The following is a 27,478-nucleotide window of genomic DNA, read 5'->3' on the forward strand; positions in this document are numbered from 1 at the left end:
GCCCAGGGAGGATCCAGGGGCGCCTGGCGTGGGGGGACCAGAACCCCCGGGGGTGTCCTGTCAGTGTCGTGCTGGCACCGGGGGCCAGGGGGACACGGGTGGGACCAGTGTGGGGAGAAGGGATGGGGCAAGAAGGGATGGGTTGGCATGGCCTGGCATGGCTTGGCTTGGCATGGCCCAGCTTGGCACAGCACGGCCTTAGCCCAACACTGTGCAGGCCTTGACTGTGCTCAGCCTGACCCTGCCTGACTTGGCCTGGCCTGGCCTGGCTTGGCCTGGAATGGCTTCACTCGGTCTTAGCACAGCACAGCCTGGCACAGCACGACTTGGCTCGGACCGGCCTGGCCTGGCTTGGCACAGCTCAGCTTGGCACAGCACAGCCCTTGGCCACACTTGGCTCGGCCTGGCCTGCCTTGGCACAGCACGGAATGCCTTGGCACAGCTTGGCACAGCAAGGCTTGGCACGGCAGGGTTTGGCACGGCACGCCATGTGTTGGCACCAGGCTCTGTCCCTGCCCCGGCCCTGGTGCAGGAGCTCAGCTCTGAGCCAGGCTGGGCCATGCTGAGCCGAACCATGCCGTGCCAACAGTGCTGTGCCAACAGTGCTGTGCCAAGCTGTGTCGAGCCGAACCATGGCGAGTCGTGCTGTGCCGGCAGTGCCAAGCTGAGCCATGCCAAGCCGTGCCATGCCCGCAGTGCCAGGCCATGCCGAGCCATGCCGGCGATGCTGTGCCAAGCTGTGCCGTGTCAGCCGTGCCGTGCCGTGCCATGCCGAGCCGAGCCAGCAGTGCTGTGCCGTGCCGGCGGTACCGAGCTGAGCCGTGCCGTGCCAGCAGTACCGTGCCGTGCCGTGCCATGCCGTGCCGGCGGTGCCAAGCGGGGCTGTCGGTGCCAAGTCGAGCCGTGCCCGCCGTGCCGTGCCGTGCCGTGCCGTGCCGTGCCGTGTCGTGCCGTGCCGTGCCGTGCCGTGCCGTGCCGTGCCGTGCCGTGCCGTGCCGTGCCGTGCCCGCGGTGCCGGTGCGCGCGGCCGGCGGGCTCTAGGACCGCGCGGCGGGCTCGGTGCTGCAGTGGAGGCGGCGGCGCTGCGGGAGGAGGCCTGGCCGGGCAGCGCAGCGGCGGCGGCGGCTCGGCGGGGCTCGGCACGGCTCGGCACGGCTCGGCGGGGCTCTGCGCCGGGCCCGCACCGGCCCAGGTAACCGGGACAGCGGGACACCGGCACCGCCGGGACACCGGCACCGGCACCGGCGGCCCGCCGCGGGCGCGCTCGGCTCCGCTCGGGCACGCTCGCGTCCGCTCGGCTCCGTTCGGTTCAGTTCGGTTGATGCACTCGGCGCGGTTCGGCTCCGCTCGGTTCGGTTCAGCTCCGTCCGGTTCGGTTCGGGAGGTGCCTTCGGAAGGGCTCGGGCCCATCCGGAGGGGGCTCGGGTTCCCCCGCGGGGGTTCGGCTCCCCGCGCCCCCGGTTCGGCTCCCCGCGGCCACCGGTTCGGCTCCCGCCGGCGCACTTCGGCTCCGTCCGCCGCGGCTCGGCGGGGCTCGGCCCGGGCCGGCGCGGCGCCGGTGTGTGGGCCGTCCCGGGCCCGCGGCAGGAAAACACGGCAGGGCCGGGCCCGCCGGGCCCCCCCGGCCCCGCGCCGCCCCCGCCCGGCCCGGCCCGGCCCCGCTCGGCCCGGCCGTGCGGGCGGGGGTGGCTGCGCGGCCCGGCCGGCCCGGCCCCCGCGGCGCCGCCGTGTCCTTGAGCGCGGCGCGGGCGGCTGAAGGGCAGCGGGGCCCGGTGGCACCGCCGGCTGTCCCCCCGGTCCCCTCCCGGCCCGCGGTGTCACCGCCGTGTGCCCCCCCCCCCACCCCCGGGGGGACGCGGGGCCGCCCCTGCCCTGCCCGCGGCGGGGCCGCCCGGGGGAGCGGCCGGGCCGGCCCTGCCCTGCCCAAACTTGGGGGATTTTGCACCAAAAAAATCCCCCTCGGGGGAGGCGAAGCGCCGCGGGGCCGGGCGGGAGGGGGCGGCCCGGCCCGGCGGGGACTGCCCGTCCTGCCCGTCCCCAGCCGGGCCGCCGCCGCCTCCCCCGTTCCCTCTGGCTTCTCCCCGCTCCCTGCCCGCTCCATGCTCTGTTAGCCCAGGCTGTGCGTTTCCTCCTGGCTTCCCCCTCCCCGCTCACTGCCCGCTTCCTCAGCGCTTCCTGCTCATTTCCCCCTTCCTCCTTCCTTCCTTCCCTTTCCCTCTCACTTCCCCCCTTCCTGCTCACTTCCCGCTGCCCTCTCACTCCCCTGCCCCCCTGTCTTCTTATCTCCCTCTTCCTTGCAGCCTTCCCCATCAATTCCCTTTCCTTGTCGCTTCTCCCCCTCAGCACTCGCTTCCCCTTCCCCACTTCCCATTCACTTCCCATTCACTTCCCATTCACTTCCCCCGCTGCCTCCCTTCCCCCTCAGCTCCCCTTTCCCCTCCCTTTCCTTCCCCCTCGCTCCCCTTTCCCTCCCCCTGCCATTTCCTCCCCCCCGCTTTCCGGGGTGTTTCGCCTGCGCAAACCTGTGGGCAAATGAGATTTTCCTCCTTCGCTCAGTTCCTCTTTCTGTGTTTCTGCCCTTTATGTGTGACGTCGCCGGTGTCACCGCGGGGACCGGCCCGAGTCCCGCGCTCGCCGCCGCCGCACCGGGCACCGGCGTCCACTGCCGGGACAGCGCCGGGAGCCGCGGCGGCGAGCGGGACCGGCCCCGCTGCTCCTGGTGCTCCGGGTGCTGAGTCAGCTCCGAACTTCCCGGGCACTCCGCTCCCTCGAGGGACGGCCCCGCGTGTCCCGGTGTCCCCTGATGTCCCCCGGTGACCCTGACTGGCCGTGCCCCTGAAATCCGGTGGCTCTGTCCCCAGAGCCCCGTGCCATGTCACACCGTGCCATGCCGTGCCATACCGTGTCACACTGTGCCACACTGTGTCACACCGTGCCATGCCGTGCCACACTGTGTCACACCGTGTCACACCATGCCACACCGTGTCACGCCATGCCGTGCTGTGGCGGAGACCCGCGGGCGGTGGTTTTCGTGCCGGGAGTTTTGTTTTGGCCCATCCCCGCCCCACGCCCTCCCACGGGCCGTGCCCCGGCAGGCGCCGTGCCCCGGGGGAAGCGCCTGGGCCCGGCAGGTGCTGCCGGCGCGTGCCGGGAACACGCGTGTGCCAGCAGTGCTCATGCCACGGCGGCTCTGCCGGGGCCTGGGTTCCATGGGATGGCTCCAGGGTTTGCTGGGTGGCACCAGGGTCTGGTGGATGGCTCCAGGGTTTGTTGTCGTGGCTCCAGGGTCTGGTGGATGGCACCAGGGTCTGGTGGATGGCTCCAGGATCTGGTGGATGGCACCAGGGTCTGGTGGATGGCTCCAGGGTCTGGTGGATGGCTCCAGGGTCTGGTGGATGGCTCCAGGGTCTGGTGGATGGCTCCAGGATCTGGTGGATGGCTCCAGGGTCTGGTGGATGGCTCCAGGGTCTGGTGGATGGCTCCAGGGTCTGGTGGATGGCTCCAGGGTTTGCTGGCGTGGCTCCAGGGTCTGGTGGATGGCTCCAGGGTTTGGTGGATGGCTCCAGGGTCTGGTGGATGCCTCCAGGTGCCGCGGGTGTGTTTGGGCTCCCGGCAGGAGGAAGCTGCGGCAGGCTGTGCTCACCTGGCAGCCGGGCCCAGGCGCTGTGGCGTTCCCTGCCGTGGGGCTCGGCGCGTGCCGGTGGTGTTGGGCCTGTTCCCGCGGTTAACCGCCCTTCCTAGCTCCCAGCCCTGCTTTGGATCGCTCCCGCTCAGCTCCTGCCCCGGCACAGCTCCCAGCCCTGCTCCCCACCAGCCCCATGGTCCCCGTGGGGCTTGGGGCGCTGCTCACTGGGATCAGATCATCCCCCAGAGTTCTCCCGGAGCACGTGGAGCTCCTGGGTGCTCCTGGTGGGACATTCCCAGTGCTCCAACAACCTCTTCATTATCCCGCTGCGTCCATCCACACCGTCCCACCTGGAGAGGTGCACCACAGCCTGGCACTGGGGGCTCACACACATCACTGGCCCATCCCATCCCGCCTCACTGACACACATGTCACTGTCCCGTCCCATCCCATCCCAAGGATCCCATCCCACCCCGTCCCATCCCATGGACCCCATCCCATCCCCTGGGCAGTTTGGTGTTCCCCTGGCCTTGCCCATGGTCCTGCTGTGCCAGATCTGGCTGTGCGGTGCAGCAGGTCCCTGGCTTTGGCTGTGGTGTGGAGCAGGGCAGGGCCCTGTGTGGGTCCCCGGGGTGCCGTGGGGTGCTGTGGTGTCCTGGAGTGCAGGAAATCACTCCCTCGGGTGCCATGGGGTGCTTTGGGGTGCCCTGCATCACTCTCAGGGGTGCTGTGGGATGCCATGTGCTGCTCCCTGGGGTGCCGTGGAGTGCAGTGGTGCCATGGGGTGCAGTGAATGGCTCCCCGGGGTGCTGTGAGTGCAGTGCATCACTCCCTGGGGTGCTGTGGGGTGCAGGGAATGACTCCCTGGGGTGCCATGGAGTGCAGTGGTGCCATGGGGTGCAGTGAATGACTCCCCGGGGTGCTGTGGGGTGCAGTGAATGACTCCCCGGGGTGCTGTGGGTGCAGTGCATCACTCCCTGGGGTGCTGTGGGGTGCAGGGAATGACTCCCTGGGGTGCCATGGAGTGCAGTGGTGCCATGGGGTGCAGTGAATGACTCCCCGGGGTGCTGTGGGGTGCAGTGAATGACTCCCCGGGGTGCCATGGAGTGCAGTGGTGCCATGGGGTGCAGTGAATGACTCCCCGGGGTGCTGTGGGTGCAGTGACTCCATCCTTGGGGTGCACCACGGGGCTGCCTCAGTGCCGCTGAGCACCCCGGGGTCCCCCCTCCATTTTTAGGTGTGTTTTTAGGAGCAGCCCAGCTCTCACCGGCACTTCATCCCCCCGAGCGCCCCAGATCCCGGTGGCGGCGGCTCCCGGAGCTGTGGCACGTGTGGCCGGGCGCTCCTCCCGCAGAGGCCAAATATTTCACCCCTAAATTACAACTCCGGAGATGAGGTCAAGGCCACGGTGGTTTCGGCACAACCATCTGTCGGAGGCGAAATTGCGTAGCCCGGGGACGCCCACCGTGTTCCTGGCCCCCCTGGCAGCGGCTCCCACGCTGAGGGGGGCTCGGGGGGGCCCCCCCCCGCCGTGAGTCAGGGATGGGGGGCGCAGAGGGTGGGGGTGACTCACGGCCGCCGCTCCTGTCCCCTCTGAGTCAATCCCGGAGTTGTTCCCTGGCGCTGGGAAGGAGGAGGAGGAGGAGAAGGAGGAGGAGGAGGAGGAGCGCGGTGGTGGCAGTGACTCAAAGTGACAACAACAATAATAATACGCTGCGGCACTTGTCACGGGAGAGGCGCTTGGACGGGGTCCCTCGTGCGTCCCCAGCGCCGCCGGCGCACGGGGGACCCCGGCCAAGGCGGGGGTGTCACCTCGGCGGGGTCACCTCGGGACGGGGGACTGCAGTGACGGTGTCCCCCGCTCGCCACCGGCGCTGGGGCTGCGGGGGACCCCGCTCGCCGTCACCTAAAATGGCCGGTTAGGTCCCTGCAGGCTCCCGGCTGCGGCACGGCACCGCCGAGGTCCCTAAATATATTATAAAAAAAAAAAAAAGAAAAAAAGAAAAGAAAAGAAAAGAAAAGAAAGGAGAAAAAAAAAAAAAAAAAAGGGAGGAAAAAAAAAAAAGGCGGGATTTCGGGTGGGTTTTCCATTTTCGTGCCGGTGGCTGCCGCGTGTCTCGCCCAGCCGGCGCAGGTAACCTACTTCGGAACGCCTCTGCCGCCGCGGCGAGCGTGACTCGCCGGTGCTGCCGTGCGGGAGCGGCACCGGCAGCTGCGCCGGGGGCCCCGGCCGCGGGGTCAGCGCCGCCGCGGACACAGCCGGGCACGGCGGCCGCTCCTGCCCCGCCGCAACGCCGGCCGCGGCTCCGCCAGCGCCGCCGAGCCCAGCGGCGGCCGGGGGATGCCGCCGAGGACCGGGCCGGCGGCCTGAGGCGAGGGCACGGTGCCGCGCCGTGCCGTGCCGAGCCGTGCCGTGCCGTCCCGCACCAGGCAGCGCAGCCGGGTAAGAGCAGCGGGGGCCGCCGTCCCCTCCGGCGGGGCCCCGCGGGGTGGGCAGCGGGAGGCGGCCGCGGCTCCCCGGCTTTGTTCGGCGGCCGGAGCCGCCGCGGGGTTTGTGCGCAGAACAACTATTTTTAGAGCGTTTGGAGACCATGTTGGCTGGAAGCGAATCAAAGCCGCGAGCTGCCCCTTCGGCAGCGCCAAGCGGGCTCGGCCGCCGCCGCACCGGGCGGCCGGGGAGCTGCCGGAGGGAGCCCGCTGCCGTGGGGGGCCGGGGGCGCGGCGGAGAGCCCCGGCAGCGGGACCCCCCGCGCCCCGCGGAGCCTCCGAGGATCCCCCGAGGTGCCCGGCGCCGCCGCGGTGTCCCCGGTGCTTCCCGGCCTCACGTGTCCGGCCGTGCCCTGCCGTGCCGTGCCGTGCCGTGCCCGCCCCGGGCTGTGCCGAGGCGCGGCGGGACCGGGGTCCCCGGGGGGATTGGGCATGGTGGGGGTCTCTGCCAGCGGCACCCCGGGAGGCGACTCGCGGGCGAACGTGGGGCCGAGGTGGTGTCGTGCCGTGTCGAGCCGTGCCGTGCCGAGCCGTGCCGAGCCGTGGGGCTGTGGCACAGCCGCTGACAGGGGGCCAGGAGCGGTGTCCTGGGGGTGAGGGGGGTGCCGGGTGCCTGCCCCTCACCGACGGGCACGGCGGTGCCCAGGGCCAAGTGCGGGGCCGGGCCCAGTGTCCCCGCGGGGAGCTGGCGTGGGCACCCCCCGTGCCAGGAAAGGGATGATGCCAGGGATGGGGCCGGGGCTTCCCCGGGGGCTCCCCGCGCTGGAGAGGGAGGGGGCCGGGGAGCCGCTCCGCAGTGCCCGCTGGCCGGCACGGGGCAGTGCCGGGGGGTACAGCCTGCACCCCACAGCCCCGTCTGGCATCCTGCACCCCCGGGTCCCGCACCCCAACCCTCCAGCCCCAGCCCGCACCCACCTCCCCTCCCCTGCCCTGCCCCGTCCTCCCCCCGGCCCGGCCTGCCGGAGGGGCCGCTCGGGGGGCACCGGAGCAGGGAGGGCTGAGCCCCCCCCCAGCTGTCCCCCAGCCCCCGGCCCAGCACCCCAAATCCCGGGGCTCCCCGTGCCTGTGTCGGGGGGCGGCTGCAGCCCCCCCAGCAGCCCCCGCCGCACGGGCCGCGGGCCGGGGGGGGCTGTGTTGGGGTGGGAGAGGGGCTGAGAGCGGAGTCCTGCCCGCCCCGGCCCCCCCCGAGCCCCCGCCCGAGCCCCCCGCCCGCCGCTGGGAACGGCTGCGGCTGGAAAGCTCTAGAAACAAATTGCAGCTCCGGTGCCAAAGGCAACAGCAGCCCCGGCCATGGCGAATGCAGCGTTTGCCATAGCAACAGGTGCCGGCTGGCGCCTCCCCCGCGGCCCCCCCGGCCCCCCGCAGCCCGCAGCCCGCACCCCGCACCCCACAGCCTGTCCCACACACCCAGACCCCACAGCCGCCGGCCCCCAGGTCCCTGCAGCCAGCACCCCCCCGGCCCCCGCAACCCTGCACCCCACAACCCCACACCTCCCTGTCCCCTCACTGCCAGCGCCCTATAGCCCGCCCCCAGCACCCCACGCATCCTACGCCGTGCAGACCCTGTACGTGGTACCCCACACCTGCACCCCAAGCTCTGCCCTGTGCCCCCTGCACCTCCCACACCCCGCACCTGCTGTCCTGCACCCCCTGCCCCCCCGCACCTTGTACCCAGCACCTGCACCCCACAGCCCTGCTGCCCCCGCACCCCACAAAACGCACGCTGCGCCCCTCGTACCCCACACTGCACAACCCCCCTCCCTGCACCTGACAAGGTGCACGATGCACCCCAAAACATGCACCGAGGCACCCCGTGCTGTGCAAAGGGCACCCCACACTGAGCTTCATCCGCTGTGGGTGCCCCACACCACGGTGTGCACCCGTCACCCTGCACCCCGTGCCGTGCACCCTGCACCCCACAGCATGGACACTGTGCCCCACAGCATGGACACTGTGCCCCACATGCTGCACCCCACAGCATGGACACTGTGCCCCACATGCTGCACCCCACAGCATGGACACTGTGCCCCACACCATGGACACTGTGCCCCACACCCTGCACCCCATGCCATGCACCCTGCACCCCACAGCATGGACACTGTGCCCCACAGCATGGACACTGTGCCCCACACCCTGCACCCCACACCATGGACACTGTGCCCCACACCCTGCACCCCATACCATGCACCCTGTGCCCCACACCATGGACACTGTGCCCCACAACTGCACTCCTATGGGCTCCCCATGCCTCACCCCCTGTGCCCCACACCTCTCCACACCCTGCACCCCACACTGTGCACCCCTCACGACACACCCTGCGCTGGCACTGCACCCCGCACTGTGCACCCCGCACCCCGAGCCCCGCACCCCGAGCCCCGCACCCCGAGCCCACACTGCGCACCCCAGACCCACAGCCCACCGTGCACCCCGCGGGCCGGGGCTCGGGCGGGGAAGGAAGGAGCCCAGCCCGGCCGAGTCAAGGTTGTGGCGTGTTAATAATTGCCGGGGCTGGGGCCGGGCCGGGGGGCGGCGGGGCGGGAGCACCCCCCTCACCCCCGTCCCTCTCCGCTTCCCGCAGGGGCAGGAGGATCCAGGCAGGCGGCGGGGGACGGCTCCCGGACCCCTCCTCGGCGCAGCGGGGCCCGCTCAGGTGCTGAAGAGGCGGCGGCCGCCCGGCCCCGAGGCGCACGATGCCGTCCAGCGGGACCCTGGACGCCGGCAGCCCCGCGCCCAGCCGCGAGGCGCTGGACACGCACAAGGTACCGGGGCTGTCCCTGAGCCCGGCCCGGCCCCGCGGGGCTCTGGGCTTCGGCTCCCTCCCGGCCCGCAGGAGAAGGGGCTGCGGGGCCCCCTGTGCCACACCCCGGCCCCTGGGCGGCGGAGGGGATCGCGGTGCCGGGCGGGGGGGCCGGGGGCGCAGGGAGAGGCTTGAGCCGAGGCCGGGATTAGCGCGGATTGAGCTATTCCTGGCGCCGGGGAGCGTGGGGAGTGCGCTGAGACCTGCTGTCACCTCCCGGCTGCGGGGAGGGCTGGGGCAAGGCGGCTGACAGGGTGGGGGTGACCCCGGGAGGGCTGTGTCCCCCAGGACGGGGCACGTCCTGGCCCTGGAGCGTGTGCTGGGTGCATGGCCTGTGCTGTGTGGTGGCCCTGTAACCCTCGTGCCAGCCCTGCTCCCCCTTCGTGGGGGTCCCGCCTATCCCGGGGGTCCCTGCGCCTCCTCCACGGGTGACACCAGCCTCAGGAGGGCCAAGTGGCCGGGCCGGGGTGGCCGCTCGCAGTGCCAGGGCTGGCAAAGCCGTTGCTCTTCCTGTGGGGCAGTGTCCAGCAGCGCGGGGCAGGGCTGGTCCAGGCGTGGGTACCGGGACTGCGGCCAGCTGGACACCGGCCCGCTGCGGCCACCGCCAGGTCGGGGTCATCCCAGTTCCTGCTGGCCAGCTGGGTCACACTGCTCTGGCACACTGGTGCTCCCCATCCTCCAGCCACTGCTCCTGGCGGCTGGGGGGGCTGGGTGGTGTGTCCCCTGGGATGTGCCGTGTGCCCCCTGGGATCTGCCTGTGTGCCCACTGGGATGTGCCGTGTGCCCCCTGGGATGTGCCTGGCCTGTCCTTGGCACAGTTTGGGTCACGAGTACCCCGGGGCCGGGTCGGTCTTTCCTTGCCCCGCAGCATCGCCGGCAGGAGCCGGGAGCGGGGTGGATGAGCAGCCCCCCGGCTTTGGGGCAGTTCTGGGGGCACACGGGGTGCAGGACAGAGCCGTGCGGTGCCCACCGCAGCCCGGGCACAGGGCAGAGCCCCCGGGCACAGGGCAGAGCCCCCGGGCACAGGACACAGCCGTGCGGTGCCCACCGCAGCCCCGCTCCCCCGGGCCGTGGCCGTGCCCGGCGCTGGCAGCTGCCGCCCGGCGCTGTCCCGGTCTGACCCCGCGGGACGCGGCGTCGCCTCCCCCGCGGCCACACGCCGAGGTCACCCGTGCCGAGGGCGGCCGCTGCCGCGGGGCCGGCGGGCCGGGCCGGTGCCGGTGTCTCCCCGCGGGGTCGGGCCCCGCTCCCAGCCGGGGCAGGTCTCCGTTCCCGGTTTCCCCGCGGGCCGGGCCGTGCCGCCGGTGCGGCGGAGCGGGGCTGGCGGCGCAGCCAGCACTGCGTCATGCCGCAGCTCAGCCCGCCGCGCTCGGCCGCCGTTCCCTCCGGGCTGTTGCTTGGCAGCGGCGCAGGAGCGGCACCGGGGACGCGCCACGGAGCCCCGCGGGCCGGGCGGCGGGCACGGGGTGATGGATGGATGGGGGATGACTCAGCTCCCGGCGGGGTGCGGGCGGCGGGGGGGGCTGCGGCACCGGGCCCCCGTGCCGGGCGGGGGGAGCAGAGCCCCCCGGAGCCCTCTGCCCGGCCCTGCCGCTGCCCGGGCTGCGCCCCCACTCCTGCGCTGCTTTTGGGGTGTCGCCTGTGCTCCGGGGAGGGTTCCCTGTCCTGACAGGTGCATTTCCCTGGTTCCACAGCGGGGATCCCGCTGTCTCCCCACCATGGCAGAGCCAGCTCTGTCCCTCCAGCTTTTCACCCTGGAGCCCCCCTGGCCTCTCTGGCACCCACTGGGTGCTCCCCAGCCGCATCCTCTCCCAGCCATGGGAGGCCTGGCTACCACCTGATGCGCTTGACACCCCCAAATCTTTCGTGTACATCCACTGGAAGTGCTGCCAGGGCGAGTTGAACTGTGGTGAGGGACAGCAGCCAGGGTAGCACTGGGGCAGAGGGACAGGTGCTGGGGTCTCACCGGGGCTGGCCTGGACCCCTGGGCTCCTTGGCACTGCCCTGGCTTTGCAGCACAGTGAGGCACAGGGGCCTGTGGGGCACGGACCCCCAGAATCCCCACCAGGCACTTCTGCATCATGATGGTGCCGGATCTGGCATCCTGACATAGTCCTTGGACCTGTCCCAAAACTTCCCAGCCGGGATGGCATTGAGGACTGGGGCCCAGCTCTGGTGGAGCCCCCTGCGTGCTGTGGTGTCTCCTGTCCTCATTCAGCCCTGGCAGTGCCAGCAGGTGCCAGGGCTGGGGGGTCCCCACATGGGGCTGGGGGGTCCTTGCAGGGCTGGGGGGGTCTGTGCAGGGGGCTGGAGGCTGCCCAGCTCCACAGGCAGGCGAGTGGGGCTGGGACAAGCACGCCCCATGGAGGGGACACCACGGGGGCTGGGGACAGACCTGCACGTGGCTCCCGTGCATCCCACATGCACCACGAGCAGGGAGGGGAGTCGGGCAGCAAAGGGCACGGGATGCAGCTGAGCCTGGGCTGGGTGGCACTGGGGGAGCCGCTTTGGGCACCACGGCCGTGGGCCACCAGAGCCATGGGACACAGCGTGGCCCAGCACCGTGGGATCTTCGTGCTGGACCCACGGAGATGTTCCAGCTGCATCCCAGTGGCGCTGCTGCCCCAGCCCAGGGGGACGCAGGGCAGGAATGTGGCCGGCGCTGGCGCCCGCCGGGGTGCGGGGCCGCGCGGCTGCAGCTGGATGCCGGCGCTGTCTGGCTGCCAGCCCCATCCCCTCCCTGGCCTCTCCCTCACCAGCCCCCCACCGGCCTCTCCTCCTTCCCCTGCTCCCCCTCCGCGGCCTCTTCCTGCTTGGCTGCTGCCGCCGAGATCTTCTGGGGCTCAGGTGAAACCCACCCCGCGCCGTGCCGGGGCCTCGCGCCCCCCTTGCCCCCCGCGTCCCCCCCGGTGCCCCGGTGCCCGGGCAGGGCCCCCGGCGCGGCGGCTGTCCACGCGGCCCCGGCACGGGAGCAGGTTCATTTCCTGGAGCCGCGTTCCTGCCGCGCCGCCATGCCGGCACATGCGTGCTGCCAGCGCCAGGGCCACCGCGCCGGGGACAGGGCACGGGGCGCTGCCAGCTGTTCCGGGGTCCCCAAAGCTGACAGCTGCCTGCTCCGAGGGCACCCGGCTCCTGCTGCTGGCCCGTGTCCCCAGGGAGCCTCGTGGCTGCCTGCAGGCCCGTGTTGTGACGTGTCCGCGCAGCCCCTGCTGTGTTCCTTGGTGCCGGAGCCCCCTGCCCTGAGCCTGCAGGGCTTGGCAGGTGGCAGCAGTGGCAGCAGTGGCAGCGGTGGCAGCAGTGGCACAGGGCAGGAGGGTCACCCGCTGAGGCTCCCAGGCCTACATCAGCCTGTGCCACAGCCCAGGTGTGGCAGGAGCCACTGTCACCCTTCTGAGTGTCCTCGTGCTGCTGTCCCGACGATGCCACGAGGCTCCCACCTGGCCGGGCAGGTCCCCCTGCGGTGCCGGCGATCCCGGCGGGATCCCAGCGGGAGCGGAGCCGTGCCCGGCCCGGGCTGCCCGGCGGCGTAACCGTCCTCTCTGTGTCCGGCCCGCAGGGGGAAGAGGAGCCCGAGGAGAACCCCAGCAAGGAGGAGAAGCAGGAGCCAGGGACGCCCATGAGGAAAGCCGGGCGGCCCGGGCGGAAGCGCAAGCATGCCCAGGTGAGCCGGCGGGCGCCAGCGCCAGGCGGGGGGCGGTGGGTGTCCCCCCGTGGGGCTGGCAGACCTCAGCTCCTGGCGTGCCGGGGGCTGGCCTGGCTGCCCTGTGTGCCGGGGTGCTGAGCCAGAGGAGACCCGAGAGCAGCCAGAGGGGCCGTGCCCTCCCCACGGCCCCCAGCGAGCCCTGCTGTGCCCGCTGGCCCCATCCCGCTCCGTGGGGCTCCGCTCGAGGCCCCACCGTGCGTTCACACCCTGCGGCTGCTGGGCCAGGGCTGCAGAGCCTCTGGGGCCTCCGTGGCTCCTGCCCACAGGCAATGCCCACCCAGCGCTCCGCTCTCGCAGGGTCACGGGCACTGTGCCCGCTGGGGTCAGCCGGGACGTCACGGGGTGCTCAGGACATTCAGGGACAGGGTACGGGGGGCTGAGGACACTCGTGGCTCATCCCTTGTGAGCCATGGTGTGTCCCAGTGCCACTCGGGAGCCTCAGTGGCTCCCTCCTTGTGGGGTGGCCAGGTGGCACGCTGAATTCAGTGTGAGTGGAGGAGCAGGTTCCTCTGGATGCTGAAGGCCCAGGGGGAAGGTGCCCTTAGTCTCCCAGGCTCACACGGTGTCCCCAGTCCTCATTCCCACAGAAGGGGACAGAGGGGTGACAAACAGGCCCAGGGTGATGAGCGGGCCAGGGGAACGAGCAGAGCCTGGGGGACAAACAGAGCTGAGGCACCTTCACTCTTAGAAGGCTGCAAATCCTTTTTTGGAAAAGTTTCCGGCAGCCGAAAGGGTTAATCCTGCGCTGGGACGCTTCAGGTCCAAACTGCCCATCCCGATGATCCCTGAGATGATCCCTGATGCGTGCCCTGCCGGTGCCAGGGGCCCGGGAAAGCCGGGGCACTGTCAGCTGGGTGTGCGGGGCTGTGCTCTGGCTGTGGCCCCGGGCCGGGAGGAACGTGCCGGGGCGGGGGGAGCTGCAGCGCTGGAAGAACAATGCTGGCACGGGAGCAAGGGAGAAGCCGCAGGAACAGCCGGGGCCTGGGAGCCAGGAGGGCTCCGGCCAGCAGAGCCGGCGGCCCCAGGAAGCCCCCGGCACGAGGAAGGGATGGCAGCAGTGCCAGGGCACCTGAAGGGATGGCAGCAGTGCCAGGACACCGGGCACGTCCTGCCCCGCAGCCGGGCGTGGGTGTCTGTCCCCGTGTGCTCCAACACACCTGCACTGTGCCAGAGCTGGTGCCAGAGTTGGTGCCGGTGCTGGTGCCGGTGCTGGTGCCGGTGCTGGTGCCAGAGCTGGCCCTTTGGCCAGCAGCTCCCAGTGCCAAGAGAGCAGAGCTGGCCTGCCAGGAGCCCAGGGAAGCCCCTACGGACGTGAGCGACTAAAAATATCCCCCCTGAGGAGAGCCCCGGGCGGCCACCGGGGAGCTGGCACATGCCGTGGGCACCAGGCTGGCTCTGGGGGTGCCACCCTGGGGTCCCCGTGCCCGGGGTGCTGGTGGGCAGGCCAGGGGGGCTGAGCAGCCGCCTCGCCCCGTGCCTGGTCAGCGGTGTCAGAGGACGCAGGGTGGCAGAGAGGGGACTGGCAGGGGCTGGCGGGGCACAGCGCCGTGGGGATGGGTGTCACAGAGCTGTGCCAGGCCACGCCGAGCTGTGCCAGGCTGTCCTGCGGCGTGCCATGCTGAGCCATGCGGTGCCGGGCCATGCGGTGGCACCAAGACCAGCGTCCCCAGTCCCAGCTGCGCCTGGCAGAGGGACACCTCTCAGCGGGGTGGCTCTGTGGGTGCTGCCATGGGCGACAGGGGCCACGAGAGTCCCCAGGCGCTGACCCCCGCCATCCCTCATCGGGGAGTGTCCCCGGTGTCACCCTGTGTCGCCAGGGCAGCGGGGAGGGCACGGGGCCGTTCAGGCCCGCGGGCTCCCGGCAGAGCCGCCGCCTTGGCGGGGGCCCAGCCGAGGGGAGGGAGCCGGAGAAAGGCAGCGCTTGTTCCCAGGGCCCGGCAGCCGGAGGAAGCGGGTGGGTGGGTGGGCAGGAAGGCTCCGCCGCTTCTCAGGGACGGGGACGGCTCCGGAGCGCCGGGAAAAGGGGACAGGCCACGGGGTGGGTCCCGCGCTCCGCTTCCCCCGCGCCTCCCCGGCCCGGCGCGAGTGGCAGCCCCGGGACGTGCCGGCGGCACCCCGGGGAGCTGGGCTCCGGTCCTGGCCCAGGTAGGGAAGCTGGGGTGCCAGGTTTGGCCAGGGCAGCCGGGGGTGTGGGGTGGACGGGGCACACCAGGGCCGTGGTGCTGGGTGGGCTGCGTGTCCCTGTCCTGGCAGGACGTCACGGGAGGGGACGTGGTGCCTGTCCTGTGCCAGCGTTGGCATCCCAGAGCCAACGGCGACGGTCAGTCCCGATGCCACCAGCAGAGCCTGGCAGCACCAAAGGAGCCTGGGCCACTGTGTCCCCACACCCCACACCAGCTGAGCGCCCCCAGAGCCTCTCCCAGCCCTGCTGAGTTCCCGCAGCCCCCCTGAACCCCGGAGCCACCCCGGAGCCACCCCAGAGCCACCCCGGAGCCACCCCGGAGCCCTGCGGCCGCCCCGAGGGTCCCACGGCCCCCCGGAGCCCGCAGCAGCCCCCACGCTGCCGCACATCGCCGGCCTTCCCGTTTCCTCCCGGGAAGCCCCGCGGGCCCCGCGATTGTTCTCGCACGGATGCGGCCCCAGGCGGAGGCGGGAGCGGGGCCGGGGCGCCGGGACCCCCGGGGGCTGCGCCGGGGAACGGCGCCCGGGGCGCCTCAGGGCGGGCTGGGGGTGCTGCTGTGTCAGGGACGGGGACACGGGGCTGGAGGGGACTTTGCTCCCTGACATCCCTCCTGCCCTGTTGCAGCTCCCTGCGCTGCTCCCAGGCCACACTGAGGTGTCCCCGCTGTCCCCCGGTGGGTGTCAGGTCCTCCCGGGGCTGCAGCATCCCCTGGCCGGGCACACCGAGGTCTGGCCTTTGCCCTCTGGCAGCCCAGGGGTGCCCTCGTTCCCGGGGTGTCACAGCACTCCGACGGCACCGGTGCCTGCTGGGGACAGGCCAGGGGGTCCTGTGCCCTGTGGCACAAATTGGGGACCTCGGGGAGGACAGACTGCCTGTCCCCTGCCATCCCCCTCAGTGCCAGCAGCCCCTGGCCAGCCCCTGCTGATGGGCGGCACCCTGAGCCCCCGGCTCACACCGTGTCCCCTCCCTGGGCCCTGTCACCAAACCGGCCATCGCGGTGCCTGTCATTCACTGGGGACAGGCAGGAGGGTCCCCGTGGGCAATTGCTCACCGTGCCACCCTGTTACCACACCACGCCACCCTGTTATCATGCCCTGTCACCACGCCGTGCCACCTGTCACCCCCCTGTGCTGCGGGAGGACACCAGGGGCACCGGGAGGGAGTGGCAGCGCCTCCAGGTGTCTGTCCGGGGTGCTCAGTGCCGCTGCTGGGGTGGCACCAGGGTGTCACCCTGTGCCCGTGGCAGCTCCGTGGGGCTGGAGCGGGGAATTCCAAGGGAAAGGGTGTCCCCCCAGGAGGGCACCAAGCGGGGTGACAGCGGGGCTGTGCCCGCCCTGCCAGGGCTGTGCCAGCGCCGGCTCTGCAGGGCCACGGCAGCACTGCCACTGTCCTGGCCACGGGAACGCTGCGCTGGGCTGGGCTGTGCTGTGCTGAGCTGTGCCATGCTGTGCCAAGCTGTGCTGAGCTGAACTGAGCTGTGCTGTGCTGAGCTGTGCCGTGCCGAGCTGTGCCAGGCTGTGCCAAGCTGTGCTGTGCTAAACTATGCTGAACTGAGCTGTGCCAAGCTGTGCTGAACTGAGCTGTGCTGTGCCGAGCTGTGCCCGGCTGTGCTGAGCTGTGCTGAGCTATGCCAAGCTATTCTGTGCCGAGCTGTGCTGTGCCAGGCTGTGCCAAACTATGGTGAGCTGTGCTGTGCCAAGCTGTGCTGTGCCGAGCTGTGCTGTGCTGAGCTGTGCTGTGCTGGGCTATGCTGAACTGTGCCTAGCTCTGCTGAACTGTGCCGGGCTGTGCTGAACTGTGCCGAGCTGTGCTGTGCTGAACTGTGCCAGGCTGTGCCGAGCTGTGCTGTGCTAAACTATGCTGAGCTTTTCTGTGCTGAGCTGTGCTGTGCCAGGCTGTGCTAAACTGTGCCGAGCTGTGCTGCGCTGAGCTGTGCTGAACTGTGCTGTGCCAGGCTGTGCCGAGCTGAACTGAGCTGTGCCAAGCTGTGCCAGGCTGTGCTGAGCTGTGCTGGGCTGTGCTGAACTGAACTGTGCCAAGCTGTGCCAGGCTATGCTGAACTGAGCTGTGCTGTGCTGAGCTGTGTCGAGCTGTGCCAGGCTGTACCAAGTGTGCTGTGCTCAACTATTTTGGGCTGAACTGAGCTGTGCCGAGCTGTGCCAGGCTGTGCCATAGCCCTGCCCAGGCTGGCTGCACGGCAGGGTGCCGCGATGCCATCCCAGCCCTGTGGCACTGCCTGTGCCAGGGCTGTGCCGGGGCTGGCACAGCCACCCCAGGGCTGGGGCTCAGCCCCTGCCATGTCCCTGTGCTGGGGACAGCGACACGTGTCCTGCACTGCCGGTACTGCCTGTCACACACACGTGTCACACACACGTGTCACCCACACGTCACACACACCTATCTCACACACACCTGTCACACACACACTTGTCACACACACACGTCACACACACGTGTCACACACACCTGACACATACACACCTGTCACACACATCTGGGTCACACACACCTGTTACACATACACCTGTCACATACACCCCGTCACACACACTTGTCACACGCACACCTGTGTCACATTCACGTCACACACACCTGTGTCACACACACACATCACATACACACCTGTCATACACACCCCCTGTCACACATGTGTCACACGCACACCTGTCACACACACCCCTGTCACACACCTGTCACTCACACACCTGTCACACACACACCTCTGTCACACACACACCTGTCACACACACCTGTCACACACACCCCTGTCACACACCTGTCACACACACCTGTCACACACACCCCTGTCACACACACCTCTGTCACACACACACCTGTCACACACACACCTGTCACACACACCTGCACACGTGTGTGTGATGAAGTTATCACAGGGCCTGGCTCGGCCTGTCCCTAACACACACCCCTGTCCCATGTGCCCACACCAGTGGGAATGGGCCACAACAAGGGGCCCTCTTGCTGTCCCCTTGCTGCCCCCTTGCTGTCCCCTTGCTGCCCTCTCACCCCAGTGTGGTGGCACAGGTGCACCAGGCAGGATGGGCAGTGCCAGTGTCCCCTCTGCCCACGGGGGGCACATCCCAGCGTGTTCTGGTCCAGATGGCACCATGGCCCCATGTCCTGTCCCCAGAGTTGTGGCACCTTGCTCTGAAGTTGTCATGTCCCTGTGTCCTGGTCCTGAGCGTTCTGTGGCTCCATGTCCTGATCCTCGTGGTGTGTCACCTTTCGTTATGGTCCTGAGGACGTCACAGCATTTGTCGTTGTCCCAAAGGTGTCCTGTCACTCTGTCCATGTCCTCAGGGTGCGGTGACATGTGTCCTGGTCATGAGGGTGTCACACACCCCTGTGTGTTCCGGTCCTGAGAGTGCCATGGTGGGGTGTCCCGGTCACGAGGGTGTCACATCGACGTGTCCTGGCCCTGAGGGTGCTGTGACACCGTGTCCTGGTCCCGAGGGTCCCCTCAGCAGGCTGTCACACCCGGCGTGCAGGAGGCGAGACTGCGACTTTTCAGGGTCTGCTGTCCCCCCGCCTCCACCAGCACCAACCGCAGCTCCTTCCCCCCCTCTCAGCAGGCAGAGAGCAGTGACACCCCCAAAGACACGGCGGCCGTCCCCAAGTGCCCCCCGCCCTGCCCCGAGGCCAGTCCCGCCGAGCCGCTGCCCAACGGGGACGTGGAGGGCGACGCCGAGGAGGCCGGAGGGAGCCCCAAGGGCGGCCGGCCCGAGGAGGACGAGACGGAGAGCCTGGCGGACGGAGAGACGGGCCGGGCGCTGGAGAACGGCCGCTGCACCCCCAAGGAGGGCCTGGACGCCCCGGCCGATGAGGGTGAGCTGGCCCCTTCCGACCCCCAGAAGAAACGCGGGAGGAGGAAACTCCTGGAGGCCACCACAGAGAAAAGTAAGAGCTCAGCGCTGGGGGGCTGCCAGCACCACCCAGGGATCCTCACCGGGCTGCTCCGCGAGGGCTCTGGGCTGGGCAGGAGGAGGAGGAGGAGGAAGGGCTGAGCCCCTCCATGCCGTGTGGGATTTGGGGTGGAGGAGCCGTGCCCACGTGCTTGTCCCATGTCCCTGAGAGCAGGAGCAGGGACACCAGGCCTTGTGCTCGGTGCCCCGCGGTGCCAGCGCAGCCCTGCCCGCCTGGGAGAGCTCGCCGTGGCAGCCCTGCCCGTGCTGGGGCCACGGGAGGTGCCGGCTCAGGGGGCAGAGGGGCCGGCGCCGTGCTCAGGGGACGCTCCCAGCACCCGGCTCAGCACAGCTCAGCACTGGCGGTCCCGGGGCATTTCTGGGCCATGCCAGGAGGTGCCCAGGTAGTGCAGCCACCCCACAGCACCAGGCCCAGCGCCGGCTCCTCAGGACACAGAGAGGGACAGGGACAAGCTGGGGAGAGCCCGCCGAGCACCCTGTGACGCTGCAGGGCTGGAGCATCTCTGCTGGGGTCAGGCTGAGGGAGCTGTGGCTGCTCAGCCCCGAGCAGAATGGGCCCCGGGGATGGCCCCGGGCTGTGACACGCCTGGAGAGGGTCTGCAGGTGACCCCGGGGATGCCCCCGGGCTGTGACACGCCTGGAGAGGGGCTGCAGGGGACCCCGGGGATGCCCCCGGGCTGTGACACGCCTGGAGAGGGGCTGCAGGTGACGCCGGGGATCCCCCCGGGCTGTGACACGTCTGGAGAGGGGCTGCAGGTGACCCCGGGGATCCCCCCGGGCTGTGACACGTCTGGAGAGGGGCTGCAGGTGACCCCGGGGTGCCCAGGGACAGGATCAGAGGCCACGGCACAGGCTGGACCCTAGAGGGTCCCTCTGGACCTCGAGACTCCCCTCTCAGCATTCCCAGCTCTGGCGCTTGGGCCTTCCTCAATGGAATCATCACAGAGGTTGGCTGGCCATGCTGAGCCACTGCTGGTGCCAGGGAGGGTCCGGGGTGGACATGGGAGAGCTGGGATGGAGCTGGAAGAGGCAGGGGTGGCTGGAAGAGGCAGGGATGGAACTGGAAGAGGCAGACATGGAGCTGGAAGAGGCAGACATGGAGCTGGAAGGGGCAGACATGGAGCTGGAAGGGGCAGGCATGGAGCTGGAAGGGGCAGACTTGGAACTGGAAGGGGCAGGGATGGAGCTGGAAGAGGCAGGCATGGAGCTGGAAGGGGCAGACATGGAGCTGGAAGGGGCAGACATAGAGCTGGAAGGGGCAGGCTCGGCTGGGGCAGGCAGGGATGGAGCTGGAAGGGGCAGGCTCGGCTGGGGCAGGCAGGGATGGAGCTGGAAGGGGCAGACACGGAGCTGGAAGGGGCAGGCTCGGCTGGGGCAGGCAGGGATGGAGCTGGAAGGGGCAGGCTCGGCTGGGGCAGGCAGGGATGGAGCTGGAAGGGGCAGGCTCGGCTGGGGCAGGCAGGGATGGAGCTGGAAGGGGCAGACACGGAGCTGGAAGGGGCAGGCTCGGCTGGGGCAGGCAGGGATGGAGCTGGAAGGGGCAGACACGGAGCTGGAAGGGGCAGGCTCGGCTGGCTGGCTGGATGAGCCGCACGCTGCAGATGCTGCCGCAGTCACGAGGCGCAGCCGCGGGAGCGCCGCAGCCGCGGCCGGGGGGAGCGGGGAGCGCCGGGGCCGCCCCGGCGGCGGCTGCTGCGGGCCCGGGGCGGCCGGACACGCCGGGAGTGGGGTGGGAGCGGTGCCCGGGAGGGCCCGGGGGAGCCGTGACGCTGCCGGGAGCTCGGTCCCTCCCGCAAGGAGCCGCTCCCGGCGCTCCCAGCCCGTGCCGGGGTCACCGGCACCTTCCAGCGCCGGGCTCGGCTCCTGCCGGACCCTCCCCTGCTCCTCCCTCCGTCCCTCCCGGCCGGGGCTCGGCGGGGATCCCGTGCCTGCGGTGAAATCCCCACTTCAGTCAGTGCCCCCCGGTTTGACCAGTCGCAGCGACAGGGGGGACCAGCATCTCAGAACAGGCCAGGCCCCCTCTCCCGTGCCTCAGTTTCCCCAGCTGAGATCCCTGTGGCTGCGGGCAGCACCGGCAGGATGGGATGGATGCCTGGGCATAGCTGGGGGACACACACACACTGCTGTTCCCCAGCGTCCCAAGGTGTCCCCTGCCATCCCAGTGTCCTGCAGTGTGCCACACCACCCTGCAATGTCCCCCCCTGTCCCAAACACTCCCTCGTTCCCCCATGTCCCCTGATGTCCTACTCAGGCCTTGCTGCTCTGGGGGGCTCCAGCTGCCGTGGGGGGGCTGGATCCGCTGCAGGGAAGCGTCCCGGTGTCACACGGGTGGGACCCCCGCCCCCCCTGCACCCACCCCGCTCCCCCGGCGGTTCTCACCCCCCGAAACGCCCGGGGTTATTTTTAGCCGCTTTCCTGGCAGCGCCTCGGCACGACCTGCGGCGCGGATGTGCCGAGAGCACAGGAAGCAGCGGGGCTGCGCCGCTTCCCCTGCCCCGGGGGGGGGTCACTGCCCCAGACCCCCAAACCCTGCCGGGCCACCAGCAGCGGCACGGAAGCAGCACCCACCCGGGAGCACCCCGGGCCCGGCACAGGGGGGGCTCCTGGAGGGGCTGGGTGGGCTCCATCTCCCCCCTGGAGTCCTGGGTGGGCCCCCTCGCCCTGCGGGGTCCCGGCCCCGCGTGGCCCCACACCGCCTGACGGCCGCTCTCTGTTCCGTGTGCAGGCAAGGACGAGAAGGAGGAAAACAACTTCGACACCCTGAAAATGGAGGCAAGTACGGCCTGGACCCTGCAAGGCTGTGCCCAGGGGAGGGGCACGGCCCCGCAGCCCACCAGCCAATGCAGTGCTCCTCGTGCCCACGGGCACCATCTCCCCCTGCTCCCTCGGCACCAGTGGCCATGGGGGAGCAGCAGGGCCCACGTTCCCACAGGATGGGGTTCCTGCTGGCCTCCCACGCCACGACACAGCCAGACACCGGGCAGCACTGGTTGCTGTGCTGGGCACCAGGTGGCACCTGGGTGACCCCCCTCCAGCCCTGCATGGGAGGGTGCCTGCCCAGGCTGACCCCTCACCTCCCCTGGGTTCCCTCAGTTCTCTGGGCGCAGGGTGTCAGATCTGCTTTGGGGTGGATCCATGCTCACCGAGGTGCAGCTGGGCGTGGTGTGACGCCATGGCATCCAGGTCATTGTATCCCAGACTGGCTTGGGCTGGAAGGGACCTCAAAGTTCATCCATGGGCAGGGACCCCTTCCACCAGACCAGGCTGCCCCAAGGCCTGTCCAGTGTGCCCTGGAACGCTCCCAGGGATGGGGCAGCCACAGGGTCTCTGGGCACCCCGTGCCAGGGCGTCACTGCCCCACGGGGAACAATTCCTCCCCAGTATCAAACCTCAGGATGTCAGGTCCTGGCGCACACACGGGCCAGGCCACGTTCCTGTGCACACTGTGCCCAGCCAGGCGGTGCCCCCTTGCCCATCTCCCCCTGGGCAGCTCCGCTGCGTCCCCTGTGCTGTCCCCAAGCCCAGCCTGACCCCGCTCTCTCTCTCTCTCTCGGCGCAGGGCTCGCGCGGGCGGCTCCGCGGCGGGCTGGGCTGGGAGTCCAGCCTGCGGCAGCGGCCCATGCAGCGGCACACCTTCCAGGCCGGGGACCCCTACTACATCAGCAAGAGGAAGCGGGACGAGTGGCTGGCACGCTGGAAGCGGGAGGTGAGGGCTAGGGCCGGCGGGGGGTGGGCACAGGGCAGGAGCGTCGGTGGCACCGAGCCCGGGCCGGGGCACACGGGGGGCTCGGGTGGGCACACGGGGTATGCGTGGCACACGTGTGGCCGTGCCCCGGGGCTGGTGCAGGGGGTGCTTCCTGCTGCTGGTGGTGTCACTGCCCCGCTGGCACCCCATGGCCACGGCTCCGCTCCTCACCCCCGGGGCCACCCTCGCTCGGGGCTGGTGTGCGGGCAGCCATGGGCAGCGGGGCCGTCCTTGTCCCATGGGATGTGCTGCCCGTTCCCACTGGTTTCCCTTGTCCTCTAGGATGTGCCGCCCGTTCCTGCCAGTTTCCCTTGTCCCTCTGGTTTCCCTTGTCCCATGGGATGTGCCGCCTGTTCCCGCTGGTTTCCCGTGTCCTCTAGGATGTGCCGCCCGTTCCTGCCAGTTTCCCTTGTCCCTCTGGTTTCCCTTGTCCCATGGGATGTGCCGCCTGTTCCCGCTGGTTTCCCGTGTCCTCTAGGATGTGCCGCCCGTTCCTGCCAGTTTCCCTTGTCCCTCTGGTTTCCCTTGTCCCATGGGATGTGCCGCCCATTCCCGCTGGTTTCCCTTGTTCCCTAGGATGTGCCGCCGGTTTCTGCCGCTTTCCCTTGTCCCTCTGGTTTCCCTTGTCCCACTAGTTTCCCTTATCCCGTGGGATGTGCTGCTCATTCCCACTGGTTTCCCTTGTCCCGTGGAATGTGCCACCCGTTCCCGTCGGTTTCCCGGGGGCCCGGTGTGTGACACAGCCCGGCTCCTGGCAGGAGGCACAGAGTGGCCGCGGTGCCGGCGGCTGCTCGTGGCCAGCAGGGACAGGGGCTCTGCGGGCGCCCCGGGGTCCCCATCGCACCCCCTGACCCCATTCTCAGCATCGTCCCCCACTGCCAGCAGGTCTCCCTGGCCGTGTGTCCCCTTGTGCCGCCTCCTTGGCACTATTTATAACAGGTCATGCCTGTGGGGCACAGGGCATAGCTGATCCGGCCACAGTGTCCCCAGGGGACACGGGGCACAGCTGGGACATTCACAATGTCCCACAGGGCACAGGGCGTGACCCCCTCCCTCCTCCTGGAAGGCGTCCCCAGGCACAGCCCCCACGTCCTGCCCCATCTCACCAGACTTTTGGCACTGGCAAGCTCCTCTCGATGGAGCTCCCCAAACCACGCAGGTCCCCAACCCTGTCGTTGGTCACTTCTGGGCCGTGATTTTTGGGGAGCAGAGCTGGCTGGTGGCCCAGTGACCATTCACAGCTGCTCCCATCCCTGGCTGGTGCTGGGGCCGCCCCCTCTGTGCCCCATGTCCCACTTTGGGGACACTCCCCACTGTCTGTCCCAGCTGGGGTCACCAGCCCCGCTGCGGTGGGCACAGGGACAACCCAGCCCCCTCCAGCGTGCCCTCCTCTTCCTCATCCCCTCAGCCTCTGAGGGGTGCAGCTGGCACAGGGACAGGGACACCCAGGGTCAGCATGGTGACAGGGACACCTGGGGCCAGCGTGGTGACAGGGACATCACGGGCAGGTGCTGGCACTCTCATGTCCACGCTGGGACCCCTTAGGCTGGGACCCCCCACCCTGTGCCAGCTGTGGAGATGAGGATGGAGCATGGGGTTGGGATGAAGATAAAGGAGATGGGGATGGCAAAGGATGAAGGGGGGAGTGGGACGGGGATGAGGCAGGAACGGTGGCTGAGGATGGAATGGGATGGAATGGGATGGGATGGGATGGGATGGGATGGGATGGGATGGAATGGAATGGAATGGAATGGAATGGAATGGAATGGAATGGAATGGAATGGAATGGAATGGAATGGAATGGAATGGAATGGAATGGAGATGGGATGAGGAAGACGATAACGATGGAGATGAGGGGGTGGGACAAGGACAGGGAATGGGGATGGGGGATGGAATGGGGACGTGGCAGGGGATGGGGGTGGGAATGCAGGTGGAATGAAGATGGAGATGAGGGTGGGGGTGAGGCAAGGACGGGGATCGGCGATGGAGCTGAGGATGAGGGCGGGGGTGGGGGCGGACGGGGCTGGCAGAGCTGCCGGTGGCCCCAGGGCAGGGATCGCTTGGGACAATTGTCCAACGGGGATATTCAGCCGATGTTCCTTAACGACCGGCGATGGGACATTTCCTGTCCCCCCGGGCAGAGCGGGGCCCCGGCGGGACCAGCGCTCAGTGGGGGGGGACACGAGGTCCTGCTGTGACCCTGCCCCAGGACACCCCGAGTGTCACCCACCTCGTGTCCCTTGGCCCAGGGCCACTCGTGTCCCCAAACATCCAGGTCCCCAAAGCCCGAGCTGCGCTGGAGGAAGCGGAGTGTCCCTGCTGTCACCCCACTGTCACTCGGAGGGCACCCAGAGGGTGGCATTGGGGCACCGCCGTGCTCAGGTTCCCTTGGGGTCCCTCCGAGTCCCGGCATGAGGTGGTGGCCCGGGGACCCCCGAGCGGGGGGTGGCAGGGCAGGGGACCCGCTGTCCCCCGGGGTGACACCACCCACCCCTTTGTCCCCGTCTGCACACAGAGGGGTCCCGGAGCCACCGCGCTGTGGGACCCCCGGACACCGGGGACTCCCGGGGACCCCCGGGCTGGCGGGGGGGTGCAGGGACCCCGAGCGTGTCCCGTCCGTACCGGGCTGAACTGGGACGGCGAGTATCTGTACTGGGCTGAACTGGGACAGCGAGTGACTGTACTGGGCTGAACTGGGGCGGCAGAGTGTCTGTACTGGGCTGAACTGGGACAGCGAGTGTCTGTACTGGGCTGAACTGGGGCGGCGAGTGACTGTACTGGGCTGAACTGGGATGGCGAGTGTCTGTTCTGGGCTGAACTGGGGCGGCGAGTGACTGTACTGGGCTAAACTGGGATGGCGAGTGTCTGTTCTGGGCTGAACTGGAGCGGCGAGTGACTGTACTGGGCTGAACCAGGCAGTGTGAGCACACACCAGTGTCTGTACTGGGCTGAACTGGGGCGGCGGAGTGTCTGTACTGGGCTGAACCGGGCAGTGTGACCGCACACCAGTGTCCGCACTGGGCAGTGTGACCGCACACCAGTGTCCGGCCGTGCCGGGCCGAACCGCGGCAGCGGCGCCGGTGTCCCCCAGTCCCCAACTGGTGGCACTGGGGACACTGGTGCGGGGGGCGGGGGCGGCTCCAGCCGTGCGGGGCGAGGCCCCCGGGGCGCCGCCGCCCCCGCCCCGTCCCGGCGCTCCGCACAAAGGCCGGGGGGCCGCGGCCCCGGGACAAAAGGCGGCGGGAGCGGCCCCGCGGCGTGAGGCGCAGCCCAGCCCGGACCGGAGCACGGCCGCGGGCCCGTGAGTACCGGGAGGGGGACGGGCCGGGACCGGGGCGGCGGCGGGACAGCGGGGCTGGGGCGAGAAGCGCCGGGACTGGGGCCGAGACCGGGAGGACATGGGGCAAAGCGGGACCGGGACCGGGACCGGACCGGATCGCTCGGGGCCGTTTGGTTCCGTGCCGGCAGTCCGCTCGGCTCCGTTCGGTTCTGCTCGGAACCGTTCGGTTCTGCTGGGGACCGCTCGGATCCGTCCCGGAGGCCGCTCGGCTGCCTTCGTTCCACTCGGCTCCGCTCGGCTCCGTTCGGTTCTTTTCGGTCCTTTCGGTTCTACCCGGTGCCTTCGGTTTCGCTCCGGTCCCTTCGGGTCCGGCCCGGGCGCCGTTCGGGTCTCTTGGACTCCTCTCGGTTACTCCGGTTCTGCTGGGGCCCTTTCGGTTCCGTTCGGTTCCGCTCGGGCCCCTTCGGTTCCCCTTCGGTCCCGGTCCGGCCCGTGCCCCCCGCGCGCCCCCCCCCCCGCCCCCCCGCCGCAGCCAACCAGCCGGGCCGGGAGGCACCACGTGACCCGGAGCCCAGACAAAGGGCCGCCGGGCTGACCCGCACCGGCCCGGCCGGCTCCGCGCGTTCCGGCTCCGTGCGTTCCGCCCCGGCCCGGGCCCGGCCGGTCCCCGCGGGTACGTGACCGGGACCGGGACCGGGACCGGGACCGGGACTGAGATCACCGCCGGCCGGAGCGCCCGGGCCGCGCGGGGAGATCCGGCCGGGGACGGGGAGGCCCGAGGGGGGGGACCCGAAGAGGGTGACATCGACGGGGGTGAGCTCCGGGAGTCCCGGGATGAGGACAGAGGGTACCGGTATGCGCTCCGGGGGTCCCGGGATAAGGACAGAGGGCACCGGTATGCGCTCCGGGGGTCCCGGGATATGGACAGAGGGTACCGGGATGCGCCCCGGGGGTCCCGGGATATGGACAGAGGGTACCGGGATGCGCCCCGGGAGTCCCGGGATGAGGACAGAGGGTACCGGGATGCGCCCCGGGAGTCCCGGGATGAGGACAGAGGGTACCGGGATGCGCCCCGGGAGTCCCGGGATGAGGACAGAGGGTACCGAGATGCTCTCCGGGGGTCCCGGGATGAGGACAGAGGGTACCGGGATAAGGACAGAGGGTACCGGGATGCGCTCCGGGGGTCCCGGGATAAGAACAGAGGGTACCGGGATGCGCCCCGGGGGTCCCGGGATGAGTCCTAGGATGGGGCCCGGGGCTCCCGGGATAAGCTCTGGGGGTCAGGAGGGGGAAACTGAGGCAGGGCATCTGGCCCCCGGGCCCCGCGGTGGGTGCCGCCGGGCTCCCTCAGGCCTCTGGGGCGATGCCCTGCCGCCCGCCGTGTCCCCGCCGTGTCCCGGTGCCACGGCCCGTGCCCCCCGCAGGCGGAGAAGAAGGCCAAGGTGATCGCCGTGATGAACGTGGTGGAGGAGCCGGCGCGGGCCGAGGCGCAGAAGGAGGAGGAGGCCAGCCCGCCGCCCGCCCCGCAGCAGCCCACCGACCCCGCCTCGCCCAGCGTGGCCACCACGCCCGAGCCCGCCGTGGCCGACGCCGGCGACAAGAACGCCTCCAAGTCGGCCGACGACGAGCCCGAGTACGAGGTGAGGGCAGGGCCGGGGCCGCCGCGGGGCCGGGCCCCGCTGTGAGCCCCGTGTGACCCCCGCCGGGATCCCCCCGCA

The 27,478-nt window shown here is 70.2% G+C and overlaps 1 protein-coding gene across 3 annotated transcripts in view; it reads left to right on the top strand.

The window, feature by feature from the left end:
• Positions 1-1,112: 1,112 nt before the first annotated feature.
• Positions 1,113-27,478, top strand: part of DNMT3A (DNA methyltransferase 3 alpha) — a 35,021-nt gene continuing 8,655 nt past the window's right edge. Inside the window, exons 1-7 of one of the 3 annotated variants that reach the window (XM_066180196.1) lie at positions 1,113-1,192; positions 8,691-8,871; positions 12,466-12,570; positions 18,385-18,709; positions 21,461-21,507; positions 22,295-22,441; positions 27,185-27,400. In XM_066180196.1, coding sequence (XP_066036293.1) covers positions 8,803-8,871; positions 12,466-12,570; positions 18,385-18,709; positions 21,461-21,507; positions 22,295-22,441; positions 27,185-27,400 — 909 coding nt within the window. In that variant the 5' untranslated portion in view covers positions 1,113-1,192; positions 8,691-8,802. Of the gene's footprint in view, positions 1,193-3,704; positions 6,069-8,690; positions 8,872-12,465; positions 12,571-18,381; positions 18,710-21,460; positions 21,508-22,294; positions 22,442-27,184; positions 27,401-27,478 lie in introns of those variants that run through there. The other 2 variants (XM_066180194.1, XM_066180195.1) reach the window with 2 other exon arrangements.

The sequence above is a fragment of the Chamaea fasciata genome, unplaced genomic scaffold (genome assembly GCF_029207755.1).
Source record: "Chamaea fasciata isolate MVZ Bird 193981 ecotype frontalis unplaced genomic scaffold, bChaFas1.0.hap1 SCAF_3, whole genome shotgun sequence".
Lineage (NCBI taxonomy): Eukaryota > Metazoa > Chordata > Aves > Passeriformes > Sylviidae > Chamaea > Chamaea fasciata.